Raw genomic sequence first — 19,881 nt, forward strand, 5'->3', positions numbered from 1 at the left:
CAAAAAAAAGCCTGAAAGCCATCAGGTTGTCGTAGAACAGATAATAACAAATGATCGAAGATAATTGCAAATAAGGCAGACATGCCACATAGTTGGAAATGGTTGACATTTTTTTATATAGCAACTTAAGCACATGTAGTATGCACAGGCAATAGTCAAATATATATTTTACTTTGATACAGGACGATTAAACTTTTTGGCAGGCAAAGTTTGAAAACCCCTGGCACAGAAAATCACAAACTTCTTCATGTTCCTCTCTTTGCCTGGAAGATACTCTCCCTGTTGATGTTGTTTAGAACAGTGGGCCAGACTAGCTGTTAGCGGTGGTGGTGTTAGACTGCAGACTAGTAATGGTCTGATGAAGCTTCATAAAGCAGTGTCATGTTGTTTAGAGGTCAGTAGGTGGCACCATCAGTTTAAAAATGATGTGATGTTTCATTAGAACAGTGGTTCAAAAACAATGGAAAATAGTGCAGAGACTGCCATCTAGTGGACTCTGAAAATAATGACACTGCTTCATGAAGCTTCGTCAGACCATCACTACTACAGACTCTAGTCTTAAGTCTCTTTTGTCAGTCTTGTAACTGTCATACTATTTATAGATAGATCAGAATTAAACAGTCTAATAGCACGAGGAATGAATGAGTCACTGAGTCTATTAGTGTTGCATCTTCGAAGGAGCATTCGTGCACTCCGTCTGCTTTTCTGCTCACTACTCCGAACTTTCTTATACACATGGTCTGCGTTTTATTGTGTAGATTGATATTCGTGATTCATATAACTATGTTCTTGTCTCCATCACTAAGCTAGTATTTCTGTATTTCGATGCTAACTGTATTTGAACCAACAACGTGTCACTGCTGTTGATTCTCATCCTTTACATCCTGTCGGAGAGAGTCAAGCATGAACGAACGCTTGAAGTCGCGGCGCGTCTCTCCGGAGCCTGCGAGTCCCACGGTACAATAGCGCCTCCTTTCCAGCGCTCCCTTGACCTGCTGCTGGAGCAACATCAACAAAACAATAACCTCCAGCCAGTGCCCGATTCTTCCAGAAAGTTGAGTTACGATAAAAAAAAAAAAAAACTAAATGTCACGGTGTTGAAGTTTTGTCCACAAACCTGCCCATGAGGGTTAAAAGTGTCAGCTGTCTTCCTCCTCTGTCAATCTGAATGTTTCCAACATTCAGAGAAATATTTATTTGTAGTCAAACTGGTGGGTCATTTATCACGACCCGCAGGAGCTTGAAAGAAGCTTGAAATAAGTTCAGTTGGTTCAAAGTTTAACTTGAATTTCAGGACTAGATTTGTTCATCTTTATGTAACAACCATAAACATCATAGTGTTGAAGCGTTTATGTGTGACAACATGGCATCAAGAGATGTCAGAGGAAGTTTCACAGACATAATGCGAGGAAAGATGGGGGAGCAGACGTTTATTTTGCTGTGAGAGAGAAAAAAACGAAAGATGTTTTCCTAGTTGGTGGTGAAATCGTCAAAAGATTCAACATAAGCTGAACATCCTTAACATTTTCACCTATAAGCTATAACTATAATTCACTTTTAACAAGTTTCTTTAAGAAAAATTTTGACTTGTTTCAGATAGAGTCAGCAACTAACATATTCATTCAAAATGCTCTCTCTTTAAAAAAAACATTTCATTCATTTTATGTTTAAAATGTTGTTCTCTATACAATTAAAAATATAAATACAAGTTATTTTTTCCCATGAGTTATGACTGTTCCTCAGTTTCTACATACCATCCCGTCATGCTGTTACAAAGCCACAGTTTATTTCAGAAACATCAGCTAACCCCCTAGCAGGAGCCAAGGTCCTAAGCAGGCAAAACTCTCAACTATTTTAATATGATTTATTTGTTTGTTTAGGTAGTACTTTAATTTGTATTAGTTTATTAGCACATTGAAACACATGATGGAATGTAGAAATGTATTTTATTCTTATTTTATTTTCATGAGTCTAAAAACCAAATGTAAAGAATTAAACACAAATGTCTTGCTCTTTACTATTTGGTAGATTTTTTTTGTGTGGTTTCAATGAGGTAAAAATTATCAACTTAGAATACAAGATGTACATTTCAGATGAGCAGTGTGGAGGTATTTGGATATTTTAGGGTTAACTTTTTGGATGAAGACCTCTGAGCTCCAGTCGCTACATTAAAATGAACTTTTTTTGCCTCTAAAAAGGAAGACAATACTTTCCAACTAAGACAATGGTTAGATCGAGTACATTTTTCACAGCATGAAAACTTTATTTTATTTTTTTAAACATAGATACAGATTTAGATGTATCTGATCAATGAAAAACAAAAAGGCCAAAAAAACAAACCCTTTAATAATAGCTATATGTCTGATTACAAAAAGAGTTTAAATGTGGCAAAAGCAATGTTTGTTTCCTATAAACAAAAGAAATATAAAAATAGACATAAACATATTTAGACATTTTCAAACTTTTTCCTCCTTGAACCCTTAATTAGAAAAAATAATAAAAACTTACTTAATTTCCTTATACTCTTCATAAAAACATATATAGATGTAAATGTATTTGCTCAATGATAAAAACCTGGGCCACAAAAAGCCAATATTGATATATGATTGTTGGAAACATAAGATATGAATAAGTGACTCTGATTTTTCAAGTTCCAACAGAGTCTGGTAAAAAAAAAAACTACTCCGATGACCTCTGGCCCCTCTTGTGGTCAGTGAGAAGAGAACCTATGACCCTCTTGCGCAAGAGTGAAGTCAGTGTAGTCGGTGGAGGAGAGAACAGAGTGACTAAAAAGGAGAGTGAGCTGGTGATGTCACTCCTCCCCAGACAACCAGGAGTCTAATTAGGAACCTCAGCAGCAAACAGACACACGTCCTGCATGATCGAGTCCAAAGAGGCTGACGCTGGGAAAAAAAAAAAAGAAAAAAGAAAACGTGGTGCTGAAGCTGCGTCTCTCAGCAGCGACTCTCTGAGCTGTTCGGAGCAACAAGACGCGCGCTCCCTCCACAATTTTGGAGAGAGGGGAGGCAGGACTTGAAATTAAACGCCTACGTCAAAAAAAAAAAACCCGAGGACGTTATCAGAGAAGACGTGGAGGCTCCGGCGACACAAGGTTGAGAGTCGCAGCCGCCGGGGGTTCCAAGTTGCCAGGCGAGCCGCGCAGATGGCGTCGGTGCTCGGGAACAACAGCCGCACGTCCGGAGCTCAGAGCGGACCGCTCAAGTGTAAGCTGAAGAGGAGACGGAGGAGACGCTGCAAGAGAAAAGGTACAACTTTTTTTGCAGACTTCTTTCATTCCGGTGGTGTTTTTTTTTTTTTTTCTCTTCCACGCGCTGTGTGCCAGAGGTCGAGCGCACCTTGGCGGGGCATCGAAGCGCGCAGCCGGGGCGAGACTCCGCTGCGTCCGCCGCCGCATCTGGATACTGTGAAAAATACCCCCCAAAAATTCATCAAAAATAATTTAGCATTGTGATGGTTAGATGGATTCATTTTATGGTCACGTTCTGGTTAAAGTTTTTCCACCTCAAGTTCAGTCCTTATTATCCAATAATTCAAATTTAAAACAAAAATAGTTTAAATGGGGCAACAATGACGCGCTGTTTATTATTATAGTTATAGTTAAAACTATAATTATAACCAAATAGATTTAGACATTTTCAAACTTTTCCTCCTTGATCCCTTAATTCACAAAATAAATTAAATAAGTCACATTTTAAACCCAGAATAAACCTTAATTAATAAGACTTTTTTTTACTTTTCACTTTGATATTAATAATGCAAATATAGCAATATTAGGCTACAATTCATTTCTAATCTCTCTGCTTATATGTTCTATATGGAGCTTCAATATGTGTTCAGATTATAAGAACAGCTAAAAAAAATCTCACTGTCAATCACCCTTTTGTTCTTCCGCTTAGTTGAAAACAAGGAATAACAGAACAACAAAATAAACAACAAAGTGAAAACAATTAAAAACCCAGCACTTTGAATTTTCCGTCAAGTTTGATATTTAAAAAATGGTATTTACGTGATAAATTGACAAACAATTCTAAGCCGCCACGTGTTGTTTCGACTCCCCGCTCAGAAACAAATACAAAAATGACATTTAAGAGGCTCGGAATGTCACTGAGCGTTTTGTACTTCCAGATAGATCGTCTTTGGAGGATTTATGTTTTGGCATTTTGGCTAATTAACAGACAGATACTGAAAATAGGGTTTTGGCACATCATCAGAAAGAACACTTCAGTTATTGCCGCCTCCATCGCAGTTTCGAGTGACACGTTCGCTCCTGTATTTTCTGAAGGACTCCACTCGTGTCGGTGCGAAACCGTCGCACGCTGGCTGGCGGCGTGTCGACGTGTCCGACCGAACACACAACCAGCCTTTCATAAACACTTTGCACTTGTCATCCAGTCTCGAACCGACAACTGCTCCCTCATTTCCATAACCTCTTGATTTTTTTTAATAGCCCAAGTAATTGAGACAAGGGAGACAATACATAAAATATTGTGCTGAGGCAAATGTATTTACATAATGGAAATGACAGAATTGGTTCCACAACATTAAGCATTGCATATGAGTTTCACACGACGCGTGCACATTAGCCGACGGGCCCTTTTTGTGGCGAGCGGCTAATTCATCAGCGCTGTTGATTCATTCTGATAACACGGGACATTAGGGGCCAGTTTCAGGGGCCGGTTTTTCTAATGTGTCTTTAGGAGGCGGTGGCTGTGTACATTTCTTTTTCTTGAATGTAATCTGGATCTGTAATACTGTACATAGTTCATTTTGTGGATTAAACGTATTCTTTTGTTTCTCCACCGCTGGTCCCGGAGACACACACTCCTAGGCAGAGGATTTCAATAGACGACGCAGAGATTTTCTGCTGCGAAATGGAGTGCTGCGAGATTCGTCACCATGCGATATTCTCTTAACGCACCTTGAGATTTTTTTTGATTTTTTTAAACTCATCTTTTCTTCATATCCATTGTAATATCCGTACACGATCGTTGACGTTTCCTCTTTACAAATGACTATTACTTACTTACTTACACAATCGTTGACTTTTTCTTTGTATGACTGTGTGGGCTGGAGCGCCCTCTCTTGGTCGGCCATTCTGGTCACGTGCCTGTGACCACAGCCTTCTCGTGGCGATTAGCATTGGATTGGTTTTCGTCCATGACGTATATTTCCCTGTCAGCAAATTTAAAACCGGACATCTGGACACGGGACCGTCGGCTGGCGTGCATCAATTTCTACGACTCTTTCCTTTGAACTCATGTCAACGTTGAGGTATTTCCAAAAAAAAAAAAAAGACACCGTTTGACTTTTCACCGCTCGTGGATTGAAGGGAAAACGAGCTGCGGTTATTACGGCAATATTATTATTTTTACAAGCTTCTCAGCCAGGGCTCTCAGCGTACAGTATATCAGCGCATCATCACATGACCCCCCGGGGGGAGGCCAGAAAAACTATCACATCATTTATGTTGTAATTACTTTCAAGACCCTGTTCGGAAAAAGGGGTGACGTGTTGGTCTGTGGGGGGAGGGAAGCGAAGGATGAGGGTCATCACGCTCACGCATCAGTGTCAGGAGAGACATCGGGTCAGCACCAGACAAAAGCAGGGTGTTCATCATTGTCGTCATTCTTCTTCTCAGAGCCCAGACAGCTTTTCTTCTTCTTTTGAATTCTGTGGTTGTGCTCCCTTCTCATCATAAAGGTGTATTTTTTGGACAAGAAGAAATGTTATTTCAATCACTCGTAGTTTACAGTGTGGTAAAGAAATAGATATGATAAAGACATATTTATAGTCTTAAGTCTAAAGAAATAAGCCATATTGTTAGATTATATCATTTTCTCTGTGGGGAAAAAAATCCAAACCAAAAATTTCAAACATCTCAATGGAATTTAAGTAACAAAATAATTCAGAAAATTACCATTTTAGTTTTTTATTGGTGAGCAGTTCTTTGTTTTCACTCATGAACAGATAATTACCACCACGTCATTTATACTCCATTTATTGCACTGTTTGATGTTTTTTTTGCACTGTGTTTATTTGTTTTTTTCAACCAATTCTGAAGAAGTTGATAGCCACGAAAAATTCAATGTATATTTATATATTTATATATATATATCAATATGTACTGGCAAATAAATCTGCTCTTGAATCTTGAATAAAAGAGTTATCTGTGGAAGGAAGCTGGGATTGGTTGTCGTTCAACCACATTTTGTCGGGTGTAGCTGGAAAAAAAGATTGGAGGAAAATAATAATATTTGCATTTTAAGAGCAATTAAAGTGAGACACAACAGCCACGTGTGGCTGGAACTGCTACAAAAGGCTGAGTCGGTTCATCACCAGCAATCCATGACCCGTCCTCTACTGGATATTGCAGCGAGAAAACCTCACAAAAAACCTACTTTTTTGTAAAAACATGTCCTCGTCCTTTTTCATCTTGAAACTCTTAGATGGAAATTTTGTTCTTCTTTCTTTACAGAAAAAAAACTAAAATAAATTGTGGACAATCTTGATAAGAAATTCATTCATAGCTTTACCTTTAAGATTTTCCGCTCCATATTGCAATTACATCTGTAAAATATTGTACTTTAATAAAAATCCAGATTAGGAACAAACTTAAAACGACCTGAGAATTATTCGTCCTTCTACAAATGTTTTCCATGGATCTGTAAATGCATGAGAACTCTAAATTCACGTTGATCTGTTTTAGGATATAAAAACGTTGAAGCCATTTCTAACTATTATAAGTACATTTTTCCACTTATTAATTCACTAAAAGGCAGTCAGTGTTTCTCAGCCAACATTCACTTAATTAGCGCTAACATTTGCACAGTGAGGGACTCGAAATAATTGAGTTGATCTTGTTAACGTAGTGTCAACGTTCATTAAAAAACGTAGACACACTAGATGTGTGCATATTTCTGTGATAACATAGATATTATTCACTTGAGCTTGTGCATGTCTTGACGCCGTCATAGTCTAGTTGCCTCGGTGAATGCAGGCGACATGATGCAGAAAAAGAAAAGTTCATTACAAACTCTTCTTTACTTGAGGAATGTCGTACAGTCGAGCTAAAGAAACCATTCATCATTATCGTCTCCTAGTACATCTGTTTCATCAGGCGTGTAAAAAGAAGAATGTTTTGACATGTTGGATGCTGAATCAATCGATGGAACATCAGATATGTCAGGCATAAAGGAGAGAAGGAAAAAAAACTGTCAGAGAGTGAAGGAAAACTGTTGCTACATTGGTACAAACAGTCCAAATATGTGGATAGAGCTGATGGAAGCTCATTGTGCTGCGCTGGCCTGGGGACGAGAATGTTTCATTGTCCCGGTAGATTTATGTTTTTTTTTTTCTTTTTAGATCAGCGTTATAGCACCTGTGAGGCTGCACAATATCAGAACACAGTGTGAACACATGGTTGAATGCAGCGGGGGGAAGATAGAACTCCGGGGCATTATCTTATATTGACGAGTAAATGTTGCATGTGTGAAAACTCTATGTCAATTTGATGTGAAATTAATTTGTTCGTGCTTACTTGAAGAGTGTGAGGTTTGTGTGCGTAAGGAGCGACACGTATGTATGTCATTGTAGTATCTCCAGCATTATTGACACTTGTTTTCCACCTAATCAAATTATATTTAGTGGGATTGATTTTTTTTGAATTGCGGACATTGATCGGCTGATTATGACTTTTAAAACACAAGAGCTTCTGTTTGTACTTCTACAATTCTGTCACCGAGATAGTTAGGACTAGATCTAGAGGACTCTCTTTAGCTAAGTGGGTTGTTTTACAATAGCTTGTGTTGACGATTGACGTGAAAATATATTTTTTTATTTAATCATTCACAGGTTATCATTGTAGACTCAGTGTTGTGAGCTGTAATTTAAATTAATAAAACAATAATAAACCTATTCATTTTACATATGGGATGTAATTTAACGTGCCATTAAATGCTCTTGTGACCTTTTTACTCTTTGGAGTAAAAACAAACTTTATGGGAAAAGACCAGTTAACACTATTTTTATCAGGTTATTTTGGTTTGTGTTTATTTTTATTGGCTTTAACTCCTTAGGTTCCAGTACAACATAAAATTACATTGATTATTTTGATTTAATGTTCTAGTCAAAACTATATTTAAACCTTTATTGAGTCAAGTATTAATTAATTAATTAATTGATGTTTCGCTTCCAAATGTAATCTGATTTTTAAACAAATAACTTCTCTAACTCTTTTTTATCTTGCTGCTTCTGAATTGCTTGAATGTTTTCTAATAAAGAATAAATAACATTTTAAAACCATATAAAAGATAAGGAACACATGTATACAATAGAAAATAAAGACAAACCAAAGAAAAAGGAGAATAGAAAACAAAGCAGCAGCTGCAACACTATTATTATTGATAAATAATAATTCTATAGTGTCTCTATAGAGACTTTTCGACACATTAAAAAGTGAGCATTCATCTTTCATATTGTTTCCCACCTTCTACATTTTCCTAATATTTTGCTTAAGAAGTGAATGTGACGACTGCTGTCAGTTTTGTCTTCTCTTCCCTTGACAGGTCCTATTCTTCTCCTACTCTAGATGATCCATCGTCTACTTTTAGCTGCTACTATCTTGATCTTTAAAGTATATACTTTTTTGAGTGTTGTTTTGATTGTTTAAGCGCTTTGTGACCCTGGTCTGGAAAAGCGCTATATAAATAAATATTACTTACTTACTTACTTACTTACTCTAAGTTGGAAACTCTCCATCTGACTTCCTTGACCTTTGACTCCAAATGACTTCATATTTTAAATATCTCCCTTCCTCGTCACACCTGAGCATCTTCAACTCTGCCTCTTCCAACCCTTTTTTTGTTTTTCTTTTGGTCGTAACTGTAACTAAACCTGAAACCAAATTAAACAAATGCCGTTTCTGTCGTGTTCGAGAACTTTGCTTGTCTCGACCAAACACCGGCGTCCCTCCAGTTTGTCATTTCTGTTGGACACAAACTGTTTTTTTTCGTCTCCCGATGGACCGGCTCCGAAAGTGTCCCCTCATGTACGGCTTTGGTTTTAAAACCTCTGTTACATTTGTTTGTGTTTGTGCTGATAAACGCATTTAAGCTGCGGGGGGAAAACACTGCTGGCATTTATCAGGTTAATGAAGGTCAGCGTCGATGGAACAGTGCGGCGCCGCTCGCTCGGCTGCCAGAATTTACAGTCACTGATTAAAGGTAGCGGCACTAGGAGGCAGCAGTTTAGGACATGCCGTCCTCTGAATGAGAGAGTGTTTAGCTGAAGGCGGTGGAAAGGGTCGGTCTCTGGAGGACGGTTAATGAAATGACCACGGAAATAAAAGCAGGAACAACTTAGCATAATGAGCTGTTATCTCATTAACCTCCCGCGCCGACTTATGTCTCGTACACTCACTGGTCAGGTGAGTCCGGGTTTTAAGAGTCCGACGATCTGTTTTGGAACCAAACCGAATCGTTCACAACGCGTTGGTCAAAGAGTTGATGTAACTCGCTGTAATCGTGGTCGACAGGAGAACAATTAAACCCTGACATTTCAACCGCCGAACTCCGGGGTTGTTCTTTGTGCGGCCGAAAATGTTGTGCGTGTGCGTGTCTCGCCGCTGTTTGCGTCGACGGTTGATGTTTCTCTTCCTTGCTGGTGTGTCGGAGCCGCTCGCAGCTAACTGTCAGCACTCATAAATGTACATGTAGCACGGCGAGTCAGCAGCGAGATCGCTTTCTATCAGCGTGTGTGTCGAGCCCGCCGGACACGCCACCAGTGCCTCGAAAAAAAAAGAACGTGTCTCGTTTCGTTTGTCGTTGTATCATAGCAGGAAGAAATGTTTGTTAGCTTGTTTTGTGTTTAATTTGGAAGCGAAACACAAGGTGTTAATTCACAGCTGAACATACGCCGCATTAGTCATGTGTGAATGTTGTGATATTCAAGTATGTGTGAGGAACAGAGAATTTGGTGTTGCTTGTATTCTGTTTTATATATATATATACTGTATGTGTGTTTTAAAGTATCCATTCAAGGTAGCACTTAAGAATGGGGAAACACATATTAATACGTTACTTATTCATATGTGTATTAACGTGACAATTGGCCACTTGTTTACCATTATAAAGTACTGACTCATTCCTTGCTCATTGTGACTATTTTCTACCCTAATAAAGAAGTCATTAAAGTTTAGTGAAAACTTGCTTCTCCATATACACCCCCCTCATAGGTATAAGTAAAATGAGAGAAGTAACTTACTATTAAAGTAAGCACAACTATGAAAGTATTAATAGCGTCCTTATTACTCTAAATTACTCTAAAACCTCACACTAGAGTGTTTTTTCCCGTCGCAGCAAACAGTAGTATTAGACTGTTATAATTTATACTTATCTAAACGTATTCACAGTGTAATTACAGGGCATATTCACGATTACGAATGCTTATTTTGCTTCTTTTTAAAAAAAAAAAACAGTCATTGTACTTGCACCAAATAAGGGGATAATAAGTAAGAAATAGTTATTTGTAAATTGTCACAAAGCTCTTGAAAAATCACTGTAAAAATACATACAGATTTAAAAACTCTAAAAGATAAAACATGAGACAAACTAAGATGAATAATAATAAAGATAAGTTAGTTTTCACTAAAGTCATTACTTTTTTATTTTCTGTGATTAATTCTTCGCTCAGCTGGAAATCCTTATTATCATGTTGTCATGTGCACCATATGGTCCTTTTTAATGGTTAATAATTGGCTAATTAACTTATAAATAGTTAATATGTTTGTTCCCCATTCTTGTATTCACTCGTAATGTTTTTTAAAGGTTGCCCCTGATGGATTGTGTCAAAAATCATCACCAATGCCATCAAAGAAAAACACAAAAAGAGGAGTAAAGAGAAAGAAAGAAATCAGCTCTTGAAGTTCTCACTGCATCCAAGGAAAGCTTTCACATCCAACCTAAAAATGTGCTAGCTCAGTGAAAGCACATTTCACGTCTTGCAGGCAAAACATTTGTCCGTTTAATGATCCTAATTAGCTCTAACTGTTTCGTCGTCCTGAGTCATCATACCCCGAGACTGTAGCGCAGGATTGTTTTCGCTCTCCCCACTTTTCTGCTCCCTCCGTTCCTGCCTTTTTTATTCCCTCTCATCTTCTCACACGTTCAAGTCCGCCGGTGTGATGTCTCTTATTACAGCACAAACATACATGCTAGCTTGTATTTGTTTTGTTTATGCCTTGATATTACTAATACATGCAGCAGCAGATGTGCTTAAAAATTCATGATGGTAATGTAGAACGTTATCTTTCTAAATTAGACGGCAATTAAATGAAGACCGTGAATCTTTAATCATCGTACCTGAAAGGATGTGCTGATCAAATATATATTGCTTTTTTAATCTAATAAGGTTCGCTTTGTTATTATTTACTTTTTCTTTCCAGTGAACACCGACACAACACATACCTTTTTATCTAACTTTTCTGTATTTTGAAGGTCAGAAAACTCAATCTTGCCTGGCAAAAAATAGGTTTAGAAATAATTGGGTAAATATTTTTTAAAGTGTTGAGCGTTCAAGTTAACTTTTGCATATTTTTACATAACAACAGGATGTAAAATAGATGTGTAGTTCATTTATTCTTTGTTTTTGTTTTTTACCAAATAAACTATAAACATTTTGACTAGCAATAGAAAGCAGTACGTAACTTTTACTGTAGGTAGCAAAATGTAAATCATGGTCAAGGTTTGTGTTAATAATGTATAAACCTTTATTCATTTTCTTGTTAATTGTTTATTGTTATTTTCAGTATGTGTTGCTCCTTCAGTTGGAGGATGAAAACATGTGAAAATGCATCACCCAGAGCCCATAACACCAACAATGTTGGTGCTGACAAAGCGTACAGTGATACTCTGCCTCATATGGAATTATGAAATTGGATGAAGCGGCTTAGGCGCATGCCGTCCCTTCTTCCGCCATCACTCTGGGTGCCTATTTGAGATAACGTTAATGAAGGAGACTTTAGCTAAGAACAGACACGTCTTATTTCCATGTGCGGGTGAGGGGGGGCGACTGGCTACGTGGAGGGATGAGCTGCAAACTGCATTAATTTCCATTAATAAGACGGAGTGCTTTACATGAGGGGTCCACTCAAGTGTTTTCTCTAGAGGTCACGGAGAATCCTACACCTTAACCACCTAGGAAGCGCGTCGCTTTTGTAGGACTGAGAGATCACAGGAAGACATTGACACATACATCATCGTAATTTCTGCTTTCTATCCAATTAATATATAATATTTAGGTCGACAGATCTTAAGTAGAATATTTGCACAGTCAGCAGAGAGCAGTCTCCTTTTTTTTTCTTTTCTTGGCAGCAGACATGGTGTACCGCCGGTCTGGTAGTTTTGACCTCCGTGGAAAGATAAGACCTCCAATGTCAAAAACAGTCAAGTAAAAATGAGAAGAAGTGGATGATAAAGTCCTGCAGACGTCATTAAGATGCTGCTCAAGCAGAACATACAGAACATCCATCCATCCACCTCTCCAGGTTAATTCTGTTCACTTGTGTTTAAAGTGCTTAGAAAAGGGATCTGATCAGGTTCAAAGTCTGCATTCACAGGAAATAAGTTGAGATTTCCTTTTAGTAAGAGTTACCTCTGGTTTACCTTTGTGTGGAAGTGGAAGTGTGTTACGTGCGTTACTGAAGATCAGAGTGCACGCCTTTCTGTCATCACCAGAAATGGAAGAAAACTTCCTACTTATGGTGTGGTTGATTTGTTAACTTAAGCCAGTTGTTTCAGCTTGAAATGTGAACCATAGTTCAAGGCTCAAACTTTTGACTTCAAAGTCTAACTTCCTGAATTGGATAAACACAATCTCATTGGTTAGCAACAGTGTTGTGCTTCGGTAACATTGCAGTGCTTACACTTTGGAAGTGGAAACGTGGGGATACACCTTCCAGGGGTGTCTTCTGTTGCAGAAGGTCTTAGGTTTTCATCTGATGTAGCTTTTGAGATTTGCCTTTGATTAAACTGTGCCTTAAAAAGGTGCTTAAAAGAGGGAAAACATACAAACCCAAAAAGAGTTGAAATTTTGAAAAAGTATATACAGTATCACAATGTCTGAGTGGTTTTTCTTCAGTAATATCTTGAGGTGAAACCTCGTGTTATTTCGAACGAGCGCACCAGGTGCCTCGTCTGGCGAGTTCAGGTGCAAGAAAGAGTGGGTGTTGTGAATCAGCAAGGTGTTGTTTTAATAAACCGTGCCGATTAATACACGACCATAACTGCATGAATGTTCATACTTTTTCAAATGTTAAATAAAGACTTGAAACCAAAAACAAATGTAAGTTTTTAAATCTGCTTAGATTCTTTTGGTGTGATTAGTACTGTTAGTGTCGGGACCTGTGCCTGGTATCAGCAACAATGTCTGGTCTTAGGCTTGCTATCCTCAAGATCTCATCACTGCAATTGGGAGACGATGTGATACTATTTCCTCATTAGACCTTTGCTGGAATGATAAACAAAAGAATGCAGAGGAGCTAAAACTAAATAATCTAAATGGACCTTAGACAGCATTAGATGGAATGTTGTCAGGTTAGAGAAGATATCCTTCCTCAGCTGGGTATGAGTATCTTGGTTGAGTATAAGGGAGGAATGGAGCATGAATATGGGCACAGGTTGGCATAGTGTTTAGCTTGATTGCCTCACAGCAAGAAGGTTGCAGGTTTGCTTCCCAGTTGGGGCAACTTGCAACCCTTCTTGTGTGGAGTTTGTTTTCCTCCCATAATCCAAAAACATACAGGTTGATAGTCGACTTGGGGAAATTCAAGAGGTGGAAAGCGGTGTCTTCAGTCAAGTTTCAGTCTGTGTTTGTGAAGAAGAAGAAGCCATAAGAAGAACTTGTGAAGCTATCTGGAACATATTCAAGTGAATTTCCAGCTAATGGATTCATCATCATAAGAGTCTCCTATAAAAACCGCATTGTGAGAGTACAAAGACAAAACCCCTCCTGCACACAAGCATTCTCAAGCTCTCTTCTTATCCCCTGCATGTGAATGTGCGTGTAAATAAGAGGTCATGAGTGATGCTCTTCATCATAAAAATGATCTGATGCCATTTGATTCACAGCACATGATAAACACCAGTTCCTCCAGCGTCTAATGACTCAGTGTTTGTGTTGGAAGTGCTTAATGGCAGATTAGCCCATTGATAATGATGAGCACATCCATAATAACTGCCTCTTTGCTTGACGATTTTGCTCACATGTGAGCTTTAAATAACCGCTTTCCCTCGCCTTCGCCAGCACTACACTAAATCCTCTCTCATCCACGGATTCCAGCAACCTTTCAGGGCTCCTACTCGCAGACCGGCAGGCTTATCTTGCAAATCCTTTAAAAGGTATTTAAAAAAATATCTTTGCCTGCATTTACTTATGTCTGGTGTTCAGGATATCACCACCACCGTTTCTCGTCAGTGGACGAGTATGTATGAGCTCGAGTCGCCGTGAGGCAAATCTGTAAGGTAAACTCCTGTTTTCCAAGTATCTAAATCATCACGGGCTTGTGTGTATATTTTTCTTTGCAGAGGCACAGATTTTGATTTGTACAGCTTGAGGTGGGTTGACTTAATAACTGTGCACTTTAATCACCCATCCATTCAGACCTTGGCGTCTATTTGGTCCCGAGTAAATATGCCCTGAATATACATTGAGGGCCGGTGGAGTTGTTTGTTCAAGCATGGTGCTTTGACTACTTAGCTATGATGGGATCATTCTAGTTCATCCTCAGACTCTCTTCCAATAAAAAGGCTGTTGGTTCTCATGGTGAATTGTGAAGGGTGTGCTGGACCCGAGGCTACCTGTGTTTCCTTGCATGAAGGACAGAGACTAGACTGCATTAATCAACCCAAAAAACATATTTTTATAGAACACACAAGGTTTTTATAGCGTTTTTTTTTTTGGTTCAACTTTTTCTCTTCCTAGATGTGGGAGTAAAATATGTTTTTTCTTTTTATGACCAGTATGTGGTCAGTAAACGCATCATTGGGTATATGGGTCACTTTTAGAGGTGACATAGCACAATACAGTATTGAATCAAACCGATTATATTTGTATTCTTCTTTTTACGATAACACAAGACGATTAATAAACATAATTTTAAGAGTATTACAACTCCTAAAACTCACTCCTGGGTCTCAGATGATGTTAGGGACTGAGTGGCTTCACCACAATAAACATTGTTGCTATGAAAAAACCCTATTCAAGGGCCATAAAGAGGGATCCGCTCAGATGCAGAGTCGTCTTGAATGAAGGACTAAAACCTCAGAAGTAATATCTAAGAGACAAGACTAGTGAATATTAATTTGACATCTTCTAAATCGGTGATGCTGGTTAACAAGTTGATAAAAGTAGGTTTATCATGAAAGCGTGCTGAATGAACATAAGGTAATAAACCAACTTTCCTTGGACTAAAACAAGAAAATTGTTTTAATAAAACCCCTGATCTTGATACAATTAACTTCCAACAAATGATTTAACATCTCTGATGGTTTTGGTGTTCTTCCTAACGCTATTGTCAGTAAAGCTTTCAACCAAAAAACAAACTCTTAAATCTCACACAGAAGGAAATGTGTAAGGTTGTTAGTTAGTATTTATGTAACGCCACACTGAAGCCGCATCAGATTAAACAATAATTAGTCATGGAAGCGAAAGTGTGTTACTGCCACAACAATAAAGATGTAAAAAATGTTAAGGTCTACTGTAACTTTATTTTACAAATGTATTTTATTGTATCTTTCCTCTATTATTCATTAAAACAAGGTATTTCAAATTACACATAATTGAGCTAATGCCTTCAGCTAAAATGGCAGGTCAAAGTACTTAAGACATTAGTCATGAACTGAGGCAAAATCATGTCAAATATATGGTGGACATCTGTAAGAAACAAGTGAGATCACTGACAGTCTGCTTTCAAGTAGCGTGAGGACAAACTGGAAACATGGTTTTATGAAGACGACCCTCATTGCGGTGATAATACTTCCTGCTGACCTTTGAGGCTTACATTTAAGTGGTCCATCAGCTGTAAAAGAAAAAGAAGAGACAGAGAAAGAGAGAGAGAGAGAGAGAGAGAGAGAGAGAGAGAGAGAGAGAGAGGGAGAGAATGGTTCCTCAGTAGGAGGATGTGAATGTTTCCGTGCAAAAATGCCATCACAATAAAATGTGGACCTCTGGTCTACGCGGTGACCTCTCTGTGATGCAGCTATTATCTTCCTGACATCTGACTCCAAAGGATTCCATCCGACTGTCAGCTTCATCTGAGACATCAAACACCAGGATGATGCTCAACACAGACTTGGAAGCGTCAGACACAGGCACAGAGAGTAACTGGACAATTCAGAAGATGATAATGGAGCATTCTGTATTTCCAGAAACTTCACACTGAGATGAAGTCATTTCCTATGATCATTATTAGGCTGCTTATTTGACCCAAAAACTAGAGCACAACAGACGATTACGTCTCAGTATGATGTCTGTGAAATCCAGATTCATAAATGTTTAATCAAGCTGGAATGACATGTGCTTGTTATATACAAGTAACACAATACAATTCTAATTCTTTTGGATATTTAGACACGTTGGAAATCAGTTAGAAGTTGGAAATAAGACGTTTCTTAGTTTCTAATCATGGAGGAAATGTATTCTTGTTCTATCTCATAGAGAAATCTCAACACAATATTCTTCTTTATTAAATACTACTCAAGTTTATTATTTCTATGGTTTTCTTTTTGATATAACAATGTATTATAAGTATATAAATTCACAATATTAAAAACATGTCTCTTGAGATCAAACAGTCAATACCCTAAATTAAGGTAATTACACCCAACAAAAGTGTTTTTATATCACAACTCCCATAGGGGACATGTCAATTAAATTATTACAGAGCAAACTTTGGGTATCAACCAATAATACTCTTAGTTTTGGTCATATTTTCTTCAAATCTAGACTTCTTCCTGAACTTTTGATCAAGCCCAGTACAACAACACTGCTAGCGCACATAGTTGCTAATGGACAGCAGCCGAGAGAGGAACGAAAGCAGTGTATATGCTATGCACAAACAATGCTGTGGCAAGATAAAGTTTACAAAATGTGTCTTCTCACATGAAACTGCTGCTTCACTTTGAAGTGAAACATGAGAATGTATTTACTTTGCAAACATATTTTTTGTGTGCAAATGCTTGTAGGAGTTCTCAAAATGAATCAATGTTGAGCTTGTGGTAGATGGTTTAAAACTATAGTCTGATATCAATCACAGGACACCAAATCAAATGAATCCAAAAATATAAAGAAGGCAGTGTAATGTTATGATGATATGGTTTCCAAAAGGTTAAATTGATGCAAATTGAATTACTAGTTCATATTCAGTCTGGAATGAGACAGTTGGCTCTTAATAAACACTTTGGGTCTTTATTTTAATTAGTTGTTTTATTAGTTGCTGAACAAATCATGTCGGATTACTTTTAACATCTTCATAATACAAAAGTAGCTTTAAAAGTAGTGAGTCTGAGGTTTTCTGTATCATCTCGGTCTCCAAATGGTTTTCTTCGCTGAAATGTGTTTTCAATCATCTGGAAAGTGACAAAAACATATAGTTTCTGCTTGTTTACCGACTGGAAATTGGATTGAAACCAAATTGACCTGCAGGTCAGCTTTGAAGCTACTTTACTTTTAAGACAGTAAAAACACCTATTTTAGTCAAAAGCATGGTAAATCATCACAACTTTATATAACAGCATACAGCTTGAATCATCTCTTTTAGTGTTTGAACCAAACTTTAAATGACTTACAAAACAATTCAAAACTAAAAAGATCATAATCTTAACTTAACTCAAATCTTTACCATCGTCGGGTTGTTTAATTGGTTCATAGGATTATTGTCAGCTCCAAATCTAACCAAGTATCCCTTCTAAAAATGTGGGTTTAGTAGATGTAGGAAGTTACAAATCACCCATTTTCCATCCTCCTGGGGCTGCTAAGCGAGAGCTGTCAATATGCCAGTTGATAAATATAAACCCTCCCTCTGATCCCTCCCGGTGGTTCCTTTCCAGAACCTGACAGAGAAACCCACAACATTTCCTTAACTGTCCCTAAGAGATTCAACCTTCTCAGTAGAAATAACCAGCTGGATTTAAATCTCATAGATAACATACATCCTCACCTTATATTTAAGGGGGTATTGACTCTTGACCTTTGAGTCTGTTATTGCGGTGGATTGGTCATGACCTTAGATAGGGATAAAAGTCAGATGTAACCCCTCTATTTCTGTCCAGAATCATAAAAACATGCAGATCCTCAAGTCATTTGCATTTCCTGGCACTCTTTTCCTTCCAATTTTAGTCCATAATGTCTTCACTAAATAACGGTTCATTAGCAAACAATAACTCTTATTCACTCTCATAGGAAATTGCTTCAATCGCATCATAATTAACCAGACTGCTGCCTCGCACAAACATCATCCGTCTCTGGGAGAGGTAAAACAGCTCTGATGTGAAAATCTGTTGAACGACCGTGTTTGCTGCAGGATCAGGATGACTCTGGAGATTAACGACCAGAACATCATGATCTTTTGTCACAGTTTCTTTTTTCATTTTACTGTTGTTTCCCAAATAAACTTTACGAGAAGACTCGGTTCACAAGCCGTGATTGAAAGAAAGACTGATACATTATTGGGAAATAAAAGTGAAGGGTTGCTAGTTCATCCTGAGACAGCAGTTAACCATGAATATAAGGGCTAAACGATATTAGAAATATGTGCGATATTGGTGTCTTGAATTACGATATCGATATTATTGCGATATTTTTTCCTTCACTCCTGCACAGTCGAGAGCATGAGCGAGTACTGTAGGGGAGTCCCGGGGGTTTAAAAAAGGAAAATGATGCAATATTTCCCTTTCTTTTATTTCCGCGCTTGGGTGCCGACATGACCGGAGAAAAATATCACTTATGCGGGGGACTCGCATCAGTTTCCGGCGTAACTGAGCGACATCAGAGAGGAGTCGCCGGCGCTTCGGGATATCACCAAATCAATATTAAATCCCACCTCCTTGTACACACACACATAACAGTTTATAAATCACCTGACGCTTACAACTTTTTATTTTTATTTATCATTATCATTCGGCGAAGACAGACAGGTTTACGCTTGTTTGGAAGTTCCACGATCTTATAGGAACGCTGAATACAACTGAGACGAGATGAAAAGTACTGACAACAAGGGTTGAAAGAGATGCGTGACCGGATCACCAGTGTTTGAGTAGCTCATAAGTTAGTCTTACTTCCGTGTACAAACTGAGCCGATGTAAATCAGCGCGCCGGAAAGACGTTTCGCATAGCAACCGAGCCTAGCAAGCTGCGCCACACAGCTCACAGACAGACTGAGACGTAGACAACAACGAGACATAGAAGTACAAATTGAAATCTTTACAGAACGTGAGACTGATTGGTCAAAGTGCTCATTTAAGAACTGCTTGATTTGACTGATTAATTGATCAATGTATTAATGGATTATTAAATATATATATATATATACGAAATATATATATATTTCGTCAGATGGTTAACAAATAAAGACAATAAAGAAAAATGGAAAAGCATGTTGGCCTTTTTTCGAAAACTTCTTCCTCCTCTACCAAAGCATCAAGATCACTGCACCATATACTGTAGGAATGTATGCATTAATCAGTTGTTACACTAAGAGAACTGACTGGTAAGCAGGTACTTTCCATCTGTTCATCTTCTTATGCTTATTTGAAGTGGGAGTGCAGGGATATTGGCCGGAGGAAAAAGCTATATTTTCTATTCTGACTG

At 38.0% G+C, this 19,881-nt stretch overlaps 1 protein-coding gene across 2 annotated transcripts in view; it reads left to right on the top strand.

Moving 5' to 3' along the window:
* Positions 1-2,978: 2,978 nt before the first annotated feature.
* Positions 2,979-19,881, top strand: part of adarb2 (adenosine deaminase RNA specific B2 (inactive)) — a 166,266-nt gene continuing 149,363 nt past the window's right edge. The window contains exon 1 of one of the 2 annotated variants that reach the window (XM_087788817.1): positions 2,979-3,266. In XM_087788817.1, the coding sequence (XP_087644943.1) occupies positions 3,164-3,266 (103 nt within the window). In that variant the 5' untranslated portion in view covers positions 2,979-3,163. The remainder of the gene's footprint in view (positions 3,267-19,881) is intronic. The other variant, XM_087788816.1, reaches the window with a different exon arrangement.

The sequence above is a fragment of the Callionymus lyra genome, chromosome 4, assembly GCF_982586985.1.
Source record: "Callionymus lyra chromosome 4, fCalLyr1.hap1.1, whole genome shotgun sequence".
Taxonomy (NCBI): domain Eukaryota; kingdom Metazoa; phylum Chordata; class Actinopteri; order Syngnathiformes; family Callionymidae; genus Callionymus; species Callionymus lyra.